Source organism: Mirounga angustirostris, unplaced genomic scaffold (genome assembly GCF_029215605.1).
Source record: "Mirounga angustirostris isolate CCGP_5_RB_7025 unplaced genomic scaffold, mMirAng1.0.hap1 SCAF_5, whole genome shotgun sequence".
In the NCBI taxonomy this organism is placed as follows: domain Eukaryota; kingdom Metazoa; phylum Chordata; class Mammalia; order Carnivora; family Phocidae; genus Mirounga; species Mirounga angustirostris.
In genome coordinates, this window is record NW_026991713.1 from 103,026,586 (window position 1) to 103,040,742 (window position 14,157).

The 14,157-nt window shown below is 47.6% G+C and overlaps 1 protein-coding gene across 12 annotated transcripts in view; it reads left to right on the forward strand.

The window, feature by feature from the left end:
• Positions 1-14,157, forward strand: part of CACNA1C (calcium voltage-gated channel subunit alpha1 C) — a 653,963-nt gene that overhangs the window by 534,926 nt on the left and 104,880 nt on the right. For 11 of the 12 annotated variants that reach the window (XR_010411642.1, XM_064591748.1, XM_064591749.1 and 8 more), the window contains 8 exons: positions 585-717; positions 3,301-3,430; positions 4,644-4,703; positions 9,664-9,770; positions 11,963-12,050; positions 12,614-12,721; positions 13,592-13,644; positions 13,969-14,115. Coding sequence is in view for 11 of the 12 variants with exons in the window: in XM_064591748.1 (XP_064447818.1) it covers positions 585-717; positions 3,301-3,430; positions 4,644-4,703; positions 9,664-9,770; positions 11,963-12,050; positions 12,614-12,721; positions 13,592-13,644; positions 13,969-14,115 (826 nt within the window). In the remaining variant the exon portion in view is untranslated. Of the gene's footprint in view, positions 1-584; positions 718-3,300; positions 3,431-4,643; positions 4,704-4,846; positions 4,907-9,663; positions 9,771-11,962; positions 12,051-12,613; positions 12,722-13,591; positions 13,645-13,968; positions 14,116-14,157 lie in introns of all 12 variants that reach the window. The other variant, XM_064591757.1, reaches the window with a different exon arrangement.

Below are 14,157 nucleotides of genomic sequence, written 5' to 3' on the forward strand. Positions count from 1 at the left end.
GCTAATGTCTAGACTTTTGAATGAAGTGCTTGTTGTGGTCAGCATCGTTGCCCTTTTATCCCTACAGCACATGAGTTTTTGGTATTTTTCAGGAATGGGAGTGTTAATTTTAAACTCCTAGAACCTTCAAGGATGGGGTTGCTTGCAAATCAACTGAGCTGTACCCATGCCCCTACCTGCAGCCTAGATGGAAAAGACACCTGGCAATGCCCTAGTCTTATCTGATCACCTTTCCTAGTGCCTTACAACTAGGATAACCAACCATCCGAATCCACATGGGACTGAGGAGCCTCCTGGGATGTGGGAATCTCAGTTTAGAAACCAGGACAGTTCTTGGCAAACTGGGATTGAACTAGTCACCCTACTTACAACCCCCCTTGTGTGCTGCCAGAAAAGTCTCTCTAACAAAGATTCCAGCACTCACAGGGAGAGAGCTGAGTGTCTCAGTTGATACTTCTCATTTTCAGAGACGCAAATGATGTCTTGATTTTGGGCGGTAGGAAGGTATCTGGAAGAAGGCAGCATAGCGGTAAAACCTCGTGGGAGTAGTGGAGTTATTTAGAACGGTGCTTTTTTTTCTACAGGAGAAGAGGATGAGGAGGAGCCTGAGATGCCTGTGGGCCCCCGCCCACGACCACTCTCTGAGCTGCACCTTAAGGAAAAGGCAGTGCCCATGCCAGAAGCCAGTGCGTTTTTCATCTTCAGCCCCAACAACAGGTGTGCGAGAATGGTGGGAAAGGTGGGACTCTGCTCTCTCCAAGCCACATGCGCAGCAGATGCCAGCATCCTCCGACCTCTAGTGGAGCCTGGGACTCTGCCAACCCCCCACAACTTGTGTAAACAGTACCCTGGATTCCAAATCAGGAGACCTGTGTCTGTTTTTCCCTCCATTTTTTTGACACATGTAAACTCTATTTCTAGTCTTTTGGTGATTACCTTTGGTAATTTACTAAGTCTATTTAACTTAACAAAGTCTAAAATAAAGCAGTATCCTAGACCTCCTCCTGCAAAATAGAAGGAACTTATACTACTTTAACTCCTCTCAGCCCTCCTAACTTATATGTTGTTGCTTAGTATTTTTAGTCCTAACTATTTTTAACTTAACAAGTTAGACATTATCATCATTATCATTATCATTCTATAGACAATGTAGATTTGGATGTACATACAACTTGCCATTTTACTTGTTCACCATTTTTTCATGCATCTCAGTCCCTCCTTCTGCAATCATTTTCTTTCTTCCTAAGCACATTTTTTTAGAAGCCCCTAGTATTCCTTTACAGTAAAGTTATTTGGCCTCTGTTTATCTCTGTTTTCATTTCTTGTTCTTGGAAAATAGTTTTGCTATGTATACAATTTTAGGTCAATAGAATTTGTCTCACAGTGTGTTAAACATATTATTATAGTGTATCATTCCTACTCTCATTCCTTTGTAGGTAATCTGCTTTTTATCTCTAGCTGCTCTGAACATCTTCTGTTGCCTTGATATTGTTTAGATTTACTACCATGTATCTAAATATGGATTTCTTTCCATTTATCCTGCCTGGGATGTTGTGGATTTGTATTTTTCTCCAGTTCTTGAACAACATTAAAAGTTAGAATAAGAATTTCTAAGTCTTGAAAAGTTGCAGCCATAATCTCTTTTTCTCTATTCTTTTCTTCTGGCACTCCAATTAGACATAGGTTAGACCTTCTCATTCTGTCCTCTCTTACTGTGTCTTGCAAATCTTTTACCTCTTTATCTCTCTTTTCGTATTCAGGGTAATTTCTTCAGATATAGCTTCCAATTTCTTCATTCTCTTTTCAACTTTGTCTATGTTACTATTTAAACCAGTTTTTAAATCAACTTAATTCTTTTTTCATTTCAAACAATTCCATTTGCTGATTGATTTTTCCAGATCCATCTGTCTATATCTAATACTTCCCTTGTTGATTCATCATCTTTGTGCTCAAGTCCTTTATTCTGTGAAATATTCGAAATATAGTTGTTCTACATTCTCTATCTGATGTGTCCAGTATACACAGTCTTTGGGAGGGGGTTCTAAATCACTTGTTTGTAGTTTCTTCTGATTTCCCATCTTAGCGGCTCATCCTCTTGTGTGCTTAATCTTTGATTATGACCTCAATACATTATCTTAGTTGGTGAGATCCCTGTGGACCTAAATTAAGATTGGGAAGCTTTCTTCCAGATGCTTCTTAAGCGTGTTGGCTCAGCCTGAGAGTCCCAAGCTTCTGTGCCCCACCTCGAGTCTGGCTTGAAATGCAGTTTCCTGATAGCAGGGCTACCACTGGCATCTATCCTCAGGCAACTCTGCCCTTCCTGGCTACCTATCACACAGACCCTGGCTCAATGGGTTTGTTTATTTGTTTGAAAGGGATAATCATTGCAGACCTCTTAACTCTAATGAAGCCAGAATTGTCTCAAAGGGTTTGTCCTTTCCAGGATTTGCTGCTTCTGCAGCACTAGGGTCTCTCAGAGCATTTAGTCAATCACAATGCTGCGAGCAGAAGTCTGAAACTGGATTCAAGTCCTAACCACCCCCCCAAACCCCCCCACCCCCCAGCCAAGCACACACAACACTTTACAAGCTGTCTTTCTGGGCCGGCTCTCCTTCTCGGGTTTCAGTGTTTTTATCTATAAAATGAAGATACTAACACCCATATCCCATTCCTAGGCTGCCAGTATGAGATACTATATAAGACACACTTGGCATTCAAGGATCTAGCATTTGTGACACCGTCAATGAGTGCCCAGAGGTCCATGCGTGTAGTTCCTTGTAATTATGCTGAGGTGTGGAATTTAATTGCATGCCTTGAAGCTATTACACAGGAGCCAATTGCCTAGCCAGAGTGTAAGATGAGCTGGCCTCTCACCATCCACGTCTCTGGGTAGCTCTGTCATTCCCTATACATAAATATATGAAGCTCTTATGAAATGATTTTTTAATGATGGGAAAAAGAAGTCCCTCCCAAAGAGCCAGCTGTTAATGTCACAGAAGTATATGAAAATTTGGGGATTCCCAAAGGTCTCAGATGTAACCCTCCAAAATGTCAAAAGCTAACTGCCTGTGAAAGTGCAAAATTTTGTGCAGATGTGCCTCACAGTGGGGGCACGGAGGGGGGTGGGGTGGGATGTGGTTGTCATTACCCAGCAGCCGTAAGACCTCAGTTGAAGAGCCTACCCCCAAACGAACAAGCACCTTTCACAAGTTGAGTGAAGGAGTGTTGAGCTCCAGGGACCCGGGAGCTGCTTCCCTTGCCTACCTGACGTGCTTCTGTCCTTCTCTCCTCCCCACACAGATTTCGCCTCCAGTGTCACCGCATCGTCAATGACACAATCTTCACCAACCTGATCCTCTTCTTCATTCTGCTCAGCAGCATTTCCCTGGCAGCTGAGGACCCCGTCCAGCACACCTCCTTCAGGAACCATGTATGCATTCCCTTTTGTCCCCTGCACCCCTTCCTCCCAGGAATGGGACTGGGCCCTCAATCAGGAGCCCAATTCCAAATATTGTAATCAGATGCACAATAAATTTTCTTTAAGAGATTAGGGTTTTGGTAGAAACCATCCGAAACAAATAAGAGAACATGTACCCAAATGCTTCAGGCTGGCCTGATTGGCAAAGTTCAGGACTCTCATTGCCCTGTGGATGTTTCCCTGAAGGCTCTGGTTCCTTGCATACTTAGTAAAAAAAAAAAAAAAAAGAAAGAAAGAAAGAAAGAAAAAGTAGCCACTGACTTCCTGCCTTGCTCCTAATAAACTCTGACCAGTCCCAATCACTGGGGAGATGAGGGGAGCATTGTCAAACAGGTGCCAATGGTGAGGCTGACCTTATATAAAGGAGAGCTTCAATGACCTTGTGTAGAGTAGAAAACTAAATTTGGAGACACAGCCAAGGCTCTGGTGAACAACATTAAAGGCTAGAGTAAGAATTGTTATATCTCAAAGCCTCAAAACTTTGTCAAATTCCAACCAGGTAGGCATGAAGAGAGGAGTCCACCAACCTAAAGCCATACCCATGCCAAACGATTTGGTGGTCCTGCAGCCTGCTTGGTCCAGAGTTTTCTTAGAAAGGTGTTGGCCCTAGCTCTGATCCATCACCTGAAATATAATAGAGGATGAAACCATGCAGCCTGTCCCAAGCCTGGGCAGTCCTCACCTGGAGGATACTCCCTCCCATGCCCCAAAGAACACAACACCAGGATTTCCACCAACATGAGAAGCTAGCTGAGTCACACCAATGTGAGCTAAGCATTTTGCATTTTCCTGCAATAAAAAGCAAACCCCAGTCTGTCCTTTTGACACGTATCCCAATGGTCTGGTTGGGGTTTGTAAGTAAATTGGATTAATGAGAAAAACATCCAACCAAATGCTGCCCAGACCCAGGACCCACTGAGTCCTGCCTTGGAAGCCCCCCTCACATGTCTGGGGACTTCATCTGGAGCCACTAAGCTGCCTCAGGCCAACCCCGCTTCAGGATCCAATGCTGTGTATATGCTACTCATCTCCTAACTTGCTTCCATCTGTCTCCATGTGGAAAATCTCAGGTGACATGTAGTGTGGTTCTGGAGCTGACTTCTCCTTCCAGCCTGCTTCTCTCCCTTCCCAACCCATCCCCACCCTGTTTCTTTTTGTTTTGCAGATTCTGTTTTATTTTGACATTGTTTTCACTACCATTTTCACCATTGAAATTGCTCTGAAGGTAAAGTCCCAACCCCTCTCTCCTCTTCCCTTCCTCCAGGAGCCGGCACTAGCTCTCTGCTGCTGTCTGTTGCTAACACACATGCTTCTGTTGGTGTCGAGTTCACTCTCAGAGCCACTAATCCAATTTTGCTTATTTTTCAGATCCTAGGCAATGCAGACTATGTCTTCACTAGTATCTTTACATTAGAAATTATCCTTAAGGTAATACAATCTGAGCAATGCACTCTCTGTCTCTTTCTCTATCTCTGCTCTGTCTGCCTGTCTCTTTTCTCTCTTGTTTCCTTCACTCACTCTTTTGTACTCTCAAGCCTGAGATTGGAAGAATTAGTGCCCCTCACTTTATGCTATGCACTTTGCTCCGGCTCAGAAGCCTGAAGAACCACCACCACCACCCCTCCCCCCCTGCCCGGCCTGCTGTGCTGTGCTTCCTCTCAGTCTGGAAGGGGCATGTGGCTCACAGTGTCAACACTGATGCTGTCCTGTTATCAGCTCTGGCACTGTGCCAGTCCGCAGTGCCCCCCCCCCCCCCCGCCACACACACACCCACATACCCCATCTCTGGGTAATTGATGACTGACCCCTGCTCAGAGCTCCCTTCCCTCCTCCTGCCCAGAAGAGATGCTACGCAAACTCCAAGAGTGGAAACACTCATGGGGCATGGAAAGCCACTTGGTCGACCTCCTTTGGACAGCCGTTGTCAACACCTTCCACAACATTTTCCTCAGTACTAGGGGCAGGCACCAGGGCTAGGCTGGAGTTGGGCCTGCGTGATAGTAATCATGGGCCTAATGACCAGCCTGCCAATGAGGGCTTTCAACAGATGACTGTAGATTACTTCTGAATCCTCGGTTTCCTGCTGAAAAGCTTTGTTATGATGCCCCTTGCCCTAAGGCGTGGAGGAGGGAGAATCATAATGGAGAGCTAAGTACAGGGGAGTGAACTGAAAGAAGCTGGAGCACTCAGGTCCCAAACCCCAGTCCTGAGAGCACACAGGCCTGGCCCCACCTGGGGCTGGTGGCCCCAGATGCTGGTGGCCCTGATGGAGGAACTGCTACAGAATTACCCGATCAGTGGAGCCCACCTCTGAAAGCATTGGGATGAGAGAGATTGTTTTCTAAGTTTTGTTTTATTACTTATACTAATTTATAATTAATGTTCATATTTATTTTATTATGATTTCTATGTTTTTCCAGTATAGTTCTCAGCCTCTAAAACAATGCATCGCCAAGCCATTCCACTTAAGACTCAGGGTGTGATCTCTGAGATGCGGGAAAAGTGCATTTCAGCACTTGCTCTCTTCTCAGAACAACAGAATGGATTTTACCATTACCCTGAACAGAAGGGCTATATGCTCTAAAGCATATGCCTCAGCTTGGTGTCTTCTTCCTGGGAGACTCACCTAGGACTCCTTTCAAGGAGTCCAGGCTCCCTTTTCCCCCTTCATGGGGCTGATGCAAGCCACTGTCCATGCTTGACCATGTACCACAGCCAGCCGGCAGACAGACCCTTCCTTTCTTTTTTTTTTTTTTAAGATTTTATTTATTTATTTGAGAGAGAGAGTGAGAGAGAGAGAGCACAAGATGGGGGAGTGGGAGAGGGAGAAGCAGACTCCCCGCTGAGCAGGTAGCCCGATGCGGGACTCGATCCTGGGACTCCAGGATCACGACCTGAGCCGAAGGCAGTCGCTTAACCAACTGAGCCACCCAGGCGCCCATAGACCCTTCCTTTCTTAATGCAACTCCCAAGTCAAGTCCCAACCCTTTAATGTATGTGACAGTTCTAATAGAAGTTGAGTGGAGCAGTTTGGGGTGCCTCTCTTGTGTCTTTATCCCCAAAAAGCTGAGCTGTCCAGACCCCCAATTTCTGTCCCTGGTTCCAGTGACCAAGGGTGTTCCCTGGGTTTTCTCTTCTGCTCAAGGGCAGTGGATCTGACCAGGCCCTGATTCCTGTCAGTGGAAGAGGGAGCCAAGAGCTGCCCGACTACATGAAGATATACTCTGTAAAACCACTTTCCATGGTGAACTGAGTTATCCTGGACTTCAGACTCAGGGAGGCACTCAAATCCCCAAACCTCTTTCCCGAGACAAGAAAAGCTCTGAGTCTCAGTTCTCAGGACTGCTCCACAGAGCTTCCCATATGGATTTCAGCAGTGCTGTCTTTCCTTCAAGGTTGCCATGAGCAGAAGTGAAAGGTCTCTTTGCCAGCATTGTCATGGCAAGAGCCTTCCTTCCCTTCACCCTCACCCTCTTCTACTCCCTTTGTGGCTCAGTGTGCTTCTAAATAAAAACCCCAGTCCCCACTCCACTTCCCTGCACCTCCTTCCACTGGGTCCCTCTGTCTTTCCCAAAGGCTCAGCTTCTGGCCATGGCACAGACAATGATGGTCCCATCCTCCAAGGGGCATTTCGTTTCAAGAACACTTGAAAGACTTGGGGACGTTTGGCCTTAAAAAGAAAGGGCTTGTAGGACCATGACAGTTGGCCTGCATACTGCAAAGGACTGTCACATAGAGGAGGGAGGAGGTGACCCAGGCCCAGTGAGTACAGTTACAAGATGCATCTAGTAACTAGAAGGGCTGCCTGGGGAGGCAGTGGCCACCCTTGGCTGGACAGAGGGGTTTTCCTGCCCTACCAGCTCAGAGAGTCAGTGATCTCATGCCTACCTTTTTTCTTCCCTCATCCTGAAAATACCCCAGCAATAGGCTTTGCTTATGCAATGGCTTAGAACTTTTGGGAAGCAGGAAATGAGTGGGTGGCCATCAGCCAAACGGGGTAAAGGAAGGACACTTTGCACTGGGTACCTGAACCTGGCCTCTTCTGTTGTCTTAAATGCCTAGGATAATTTTCAAATAAATGCTCCAATTTTTCAGTATCCACTTGCCCTTTCTCCCCTGACCACTCTTCCTCTAGCCCTGCCTGGGCATGTGTGTCTGCCCCACACACACACACTTCCTGGAGTGCTGGTCTCATTCTAGGTCCCCTGACAAATAGGATCCCAAAGTCATAGGACAGACGTTGGCAGAGTGAGACCCACTAGTGCACCTATTCAAGGAGTGCTCCTGCTGTGGAGGGCTCTGTGGTGCTCCATAGTGTCCTCACGGTGTCCAAACCAGGAGTGAGGTGGGGTCAGACTCAGCACCTTTTCTGAGACTGAACGTGAGATGGCTGGGGAAGGTGCTTGGCCTTCTACAGGTGCAGGGGTTCTTCAGTTAAGTGAACTGTAGGAACCACCCAAGTCTAGTCTCTGGGGTCCTAGATCTTCACCAGATACAGGACAGCAAGCCCCTCCAGATGGCGGGCCTTCAAGAGAAATCTCCAACTATATTCCCTGCAGCCTTTTATATAATATACCCACTTCTAGAAACTGTTGCAGGACACAGGTGTCTCAGTCCCCTGTGACCCCCTGCAGCAAGAGATAAATGGAAAGAATTAGGTTGCAAGAACTATTTTTGCCAGTTTCCCCTGTGTTTGCTTTTGAATTGCTCTGCGGACATGCTGCCCTGGGCATGCTCTGATTCCAAAGAGATAAACTGGACCCCAGATGACCAGGGAGCCACTCTCAGTCTCCCAGCCAGTAGCTCCAAATTGTTCCCTTTGGCTGATGCTTCACTGCCCATGGCCTTTCACAACCCTTAACCTGGAAATCTGTTACCTCTTAATTCAAGTCAACAGAATTGGAAAGGTTGTTTGAGTGTCTACAGTGGCTTTATACTGAGCTCAGAGAGAGGTAATAATAGCCAAGTCCTGTAAAAATTATCACCATCCCATGTGCTCCCATTTTAGTCTTCAAAGGGCCTTCACGTTGTCTTTCTGTGCGTGCCTCACAAAGACAGGGAATAGTATGCCCGCTTTGTAGATGAGGAAACTGGACATCCTTATATAGGAAGAATCCAGAATTCAAATCCAGTCTATCTGACCCTATGTTCAGTTCTCTATAGTGACAGCTAACACTTACATGAAGCTTAGTATTTGCAGGGTAGTGTAAGTGTTTTACCTGTAATAACTCATTTGATGCCTACAACCCTATAGGGGAGATATTATCATGACCCTCATTTCTCAGATGAGGAAACTGAGACTCAGAGAAGTTAAGTAACTTGTTCCAGGCCATACAAATAAAATATGACAGGGTTGGGATTCAAACTCAGGCATCCTGGCTCCAGACCTATGCTCTTAACCATGGTACCACATTGTCCCTCTGAACACACAGCTCTGGCCTCAAAGAATATCAGTCTAGAAGCAAGATAATAGAACTGAGTTTAGAATATGTGGCATAGATCATAAACACTAATTAAGCTTAGGAAGTGGAGGGATGCTAATTGCCAAAGTTATTAATAAAACTTCTCAATGGGCACTGGGGTGACCAGCTGTCCCAGTTTGCCTGAGCCTGAAGAGTTGCCTGGCTGGGACACAGGACTTTCAGTGCTAAACCAGGAAAATCCTGGGAAAACCAGGACAGTTGGTCACCCCACTGGGCATGCCCCACCTTTCCCCAGATGCTTAATGTCTGAAGCTGGCCCTGGGGGTTGATAGAGTTTGAACAGGAGGTTGGAAAGTTTGCATCCAAGTGAAAACTGGTCTGGGCAGTATCAGCAAAGGGCCCCTCAGGGCCAGAGCCACGGACATGTGATGAGGAACAGTGGTGGAAAATGAGAGAGGGATGGCAGTGCCCAATCTGAAAAGGCTCCAAATATAGGATGGAAGAGTCTGGTGTGGTCTAGTAGGTAGAAGGAACCACTTAACCATCCAGAGCTGGGGATTGTGTGGTGGTTGTATAAATGGTTGCAGAATGCTGTCCTCGGTCTTGCCTCTCCTTCTGCAGTCCTGCCTGCCCCCAGTCCTCTCACTGCTCTTCAGCTTGCCCCACCCAAGGGATGCTGTGGGAGGAGAGGGAGGCATGAGGGGGTCTCTGGAGCTTGGGCAGGGACCACTCATGCTCATGTTTCTCTGTGCCTCCCTGCAGATGACTGCTTATGGGGCTTTCCTACACAAGGGCTCTTTTTGCCGAAACTACTTCAACATCTTGGACCTGCTGGTGGTCAGCGTGTCCCTCATTTCCTTTGGCATCCAGTGAGTAGGACTCCCTCGGCCCCATATGGGGGCACACAAGTGGAAATGGGTGTCAGAGAGGATGACCAAGACTCTGGAGGGCATTCCTGCATGGCCACCGGTGTGACTGTGACAGGAATGGGGTGGGGCCCCTGACTTGTAAAACATGATGGCTTTTTGTACACGTCCTTAATGGTGTGACACTTGGGGGTATGTTGATCCAGCAAGAAGATGTTTAAATATCTGGATCTTGCCATGACAGGCAGGGCCGGGCCCAGTTATAACGGAGGAATGTCTCCAGGGCCTTCCTGCCTCCTCCACCACGTGCCCAGTGCCCTTGGCTACCCTCAGCTCCAAGGGCCTGGCATTGCTGTGACCAGCTCTGATCTTCCTGACCATCTTCCCTCCCTTTCTCTCTCCAGTCAAAGAACCTGATGAGAAGAAGGTGGGTGGGGGAAAGAGAAAGAGAGAGGGGAATTACCGATTCTCAATCTTGGCTTCATAGTGGAATCACCTGAGTAGTTTCAGGAAGGACATTTACCTGGATCCGTCTCCCCAAGTTTTTATTTAATTGGTCTGGGGTACAGGCCTGGGCTTTAGGAGTTCTAAAAGCTCTCCAGGAGACTCCAGTGTACAACCAAGGTTGCCAATTTGCTTAATTAACAGGATCCGATTACTAGTGTCTCCCAAGTTCTATCTGCTGCTAATGTTAACCCTGCCCTTCAACCTCAAAGCACTTTCAGGTGTACAATCTTCTGTGGTCCTCACAAAAAAACATATGAGGCAGGCAGGGCAGGGGCTGTTACCACCATTTTATAGACAGGAAAACTGAGGTTCAGGGCATGAGACTTGCCCAAGGTCACACCAATTGCAGAGGAAAAAGGGTCCTGGGTCTCCCTTCCCAAGGGTGTTTTCATGGTAAGCCTAGAAAGAGTGGACATGGGGACATGAGGAGTGAGACCTTTTCTGTGATCATCAGTTGTATTATCCCAGCTATCTGCCTAGGAGCCTACAGGTCTAGATTCTAATCCCAGCACTACCACTAAACTACTATTTAACCTGGAACCGAGAAACAAACCCCCCCTCTTCTCTGTGCTTTCCCCCACCTGATCTTAAAATCCCTTCCATTGCCATTCAGTGCAAACAGACTCCCTCCCTGAGACACTGGGATGACTAGGAATGCCCTTTAAATCCTTCGGGGTAAAAGAGCCATGAACCAGAGAAATCCGATCTTTCTACCAGCTCCCTCTTGAGCACATTATCCTGACCTCATGTAGAATGAAATAGCCCTGTCTGAGGTGTCATACATTTTTTTAGGTCCCAAGGTGGGTACAAGCTCTCTGAAAGTTTGAGAGGATATCTCAATCAGGGTAGTGTGTGAGGGTTGTGATAGACCCCACCTGGGTTGGGTTGATGAATAACTCCAGAAACCATGTAGGCTTCCTGCTGAGGGGCTTCTGGGGAGAACTGCACCCTGGTGCCTCATTTCCACTGGGGAACAGAAAAAGCCTGAAGCTCCCAGAGATCCTGGCCAGGCCCTAGCATCCAGGTATGCAGGACCTGCTGTGTAGAATCCATTCTTTCAAGTTCTGAGTGTGCTGTGAACCAGTGGGTTTCATATACGCACGTAATGGGCAACTACCTAGGACACATATTTGGAGATCCAGAATATCTCCTCCCCCGCCCATCACCTCCAGCAAACAAAGCCTGAATCTCCACCACCTAATAAAGTTACCATTTATTGTTCATAATATGTGCAAAGCACATTGCTAGATGATACAGATATGTTTCCTCATTTAATCCCTGCAACAACCTTATGAGGCCCACTTTACAGATGAAAACTAAGGTTCAGAAAAGTTAGAAAATTTATCCTCAGTGAATTGGCTGTTAAGTGGCCGAGCTCGGGTTTCTCTTTTCTTGTCTAAAGCTCCCCTGAGTAGCACATTATAGTGCTAATGACTCATGGTAAATTGCTTTTCATGTTATTTACACACCAACAGGAAGTCCCAGGGTCACCGGCAAGTTCTAGGCTCTTCTAGGGGGGTGGGAGGTGGGAGTAGAGAATGGTCCCAGGATGAGAAAAATCCCCCAAAACAGACTTTACACTTTCTCAAGTTGGCCTGGGGTCAGCCTGTCAACACACCCCCTCACCACCTTATTTCCTGCTCCACCAAAAGAGGAGCTTACTCGCCTGCCCTATTTCCCTCTCCCAGGTCCAGCGCAATCAACGTGGTGAAGATCTTACGAGTCCTGCGCGTCCTCAGGCCCCTGAGGGCCATCAACAGGGCCAAGGGGCTAAAGGTGAGAAGCATGGGTCTGGGGGGTAGCCAGCAGCCCAGCAAGCATCTACCAGGCTGGGGGTTGGCGGAAGTTAAACAAGGAGATGGGAGGGCAGTAGGCTGGAGGGCAGAGAAATAACCAGGGCAAGTGGCTGCTGTGTGGGAGCCTGGACTCTCCTGCCTGTACCACCAGTTCCACTTCAGGGAGAAGAGAACAAGGACAGGCAGCCATTCAAAATCAGAACGTCTAAGCAAAACTTTCACAAGAAGAAGATGCACACAAAAACCCAGGGCCCCACATAATGATGAGGTCCCCATATTCCTACCCCTATAAAATGGGAAGCTAGCAGGGCTTTTGTCCCTAAAGTCACCTAGAGCCCAACAGGGGACTTTGGGTTCCATTGGATTCCATCACCATGTGAACCTGGGAAGGTTCTTTGCCTGTTTGAGTCTGAATTTCCCCTTTTGGCAAAGGCGCTGCCCATTCAGCCTCCTCAGAAAGGCTCTTGGCTTAGCTGAAGGAAGCTCAGGCTGCAGGCACTTCCAGAACACCATCTCTTCCCCTGCCCTCTCTTCCCACTGCAGCACGTGGTTCAGTGCGTGTTTGTTGCCATCCGGACCATCGGGAACATCGTGATTGTCACCACACTGCTTCAGTTCATGTTCGCCTGCATCGGGGTCCAGCTTTTCAAGGTAACATCTTGACTCTGATCTGTGCTCCTGCTTCCTTCCCCTCCTCTCAGTATTCCTGAGAAACAGAGCTGGCAGATACAACCAAAAGAGGACAGCGGCCTGAGTCAGACTTGGGATGAGTGGAACCTCCAGCCACCCTCCTCTCAGCGTCCCCCAGGGGAAGAGGAAGAGCCTGGAAGGGGGTGCTCTCCACCAGGCCAAGGACCCCTCGCCCTCACAGCGCAGCCTGCCCTTGCAGTGCCTGCCCATCCTTCTAGCAAGAAAGGGAGAGGGCCTCTTATCCTCTGAAACCTCATGTCAGTCACCTGCTTAAAACCCGAAATGGTCCCCTGTTATCAACAGCATCAAATCCACCCTTCTTCACCTAGCTTTCAGAACCCTGCATCCACCCAGGTTCTCTCTCACTGCATCCAGACAAGACCCCTCAGCTATGGTGAGGCTGGTGTCCATGGTCTCTGCTCTTTCTGCCTTAATCCTTTTATTTTTGCTGTTCTCCCATCTGAAGCATCCTTCCCCCTGCCTTCTCCCACCGACCATATAAATTCCCCTGATTTCCTCCCATCTAATTTGTCCCTCCAAACCCTGTTCCACTTCTACCCTTCTTCAGGCCAGCTGAAAGAGTCCAGCTTTCACGGAGTAGAGTTCCCTTTTTTTTTTTTTTTTCAGTGGTACTTGCAACACTGAGCATCTTTATTCACTGCCTGCTTTGTATATACAAGTCATATCTTCCCAATTCAATTCTGCTCTCCTTGCACTTTTCATCCCAAGTCCTTAGTATAGTGCTGGGCTATAGAGATGATCACTAATCATTTTTTGACTGATTCATTGATTAATGAACATCTCCAATCACTTTGTTCTTCTGCCTTCCAGGGAAAGCTCTACACCTGCTCAGATAGTTCCAAACAGACTGAGGCGGAATGCAAGTGAGTACAAGCAGGAGGGCAGCCAGCACCAAAGCTAGTTAACTCTGGGAGGTTGGTGACTTGGCCTGAGAGGAGGGACAACCCATTCTTTCTGAGATGGCACTGACAGCTGAACTTTGACCCATGGGTAATTTGATCACATTGACATGACATGTAAGATTATCTATTCTTGAAAGGTCTACCCTCTCAAGTTCTTTCCAATGGCTAGCACTGTAGGGTTTAAGCCTGGCCAGTCTCATCCCACCCAGCAAGCCAGGAGTCATTGGTGGCTCAGGTGTGAAGGGAGGTGAGAGACCCAAGAATTAACTCTTCCTTCTTTCTCAGGGGTAACTACATCACATACAAGGACGGGGAGGTCGACCACCCCATCATCCAACCCCGCAGCTGGGAGAACAGCAAGTTTGACTTTGACAATGTTCTGGCGGCCATGATGGCCCTCTTTACCGTCTCTACCTTTGAGGGGTGGCCAGAGTGAGTATACAAATCAAGGCCTGCCCACCCTGATATTAGAGG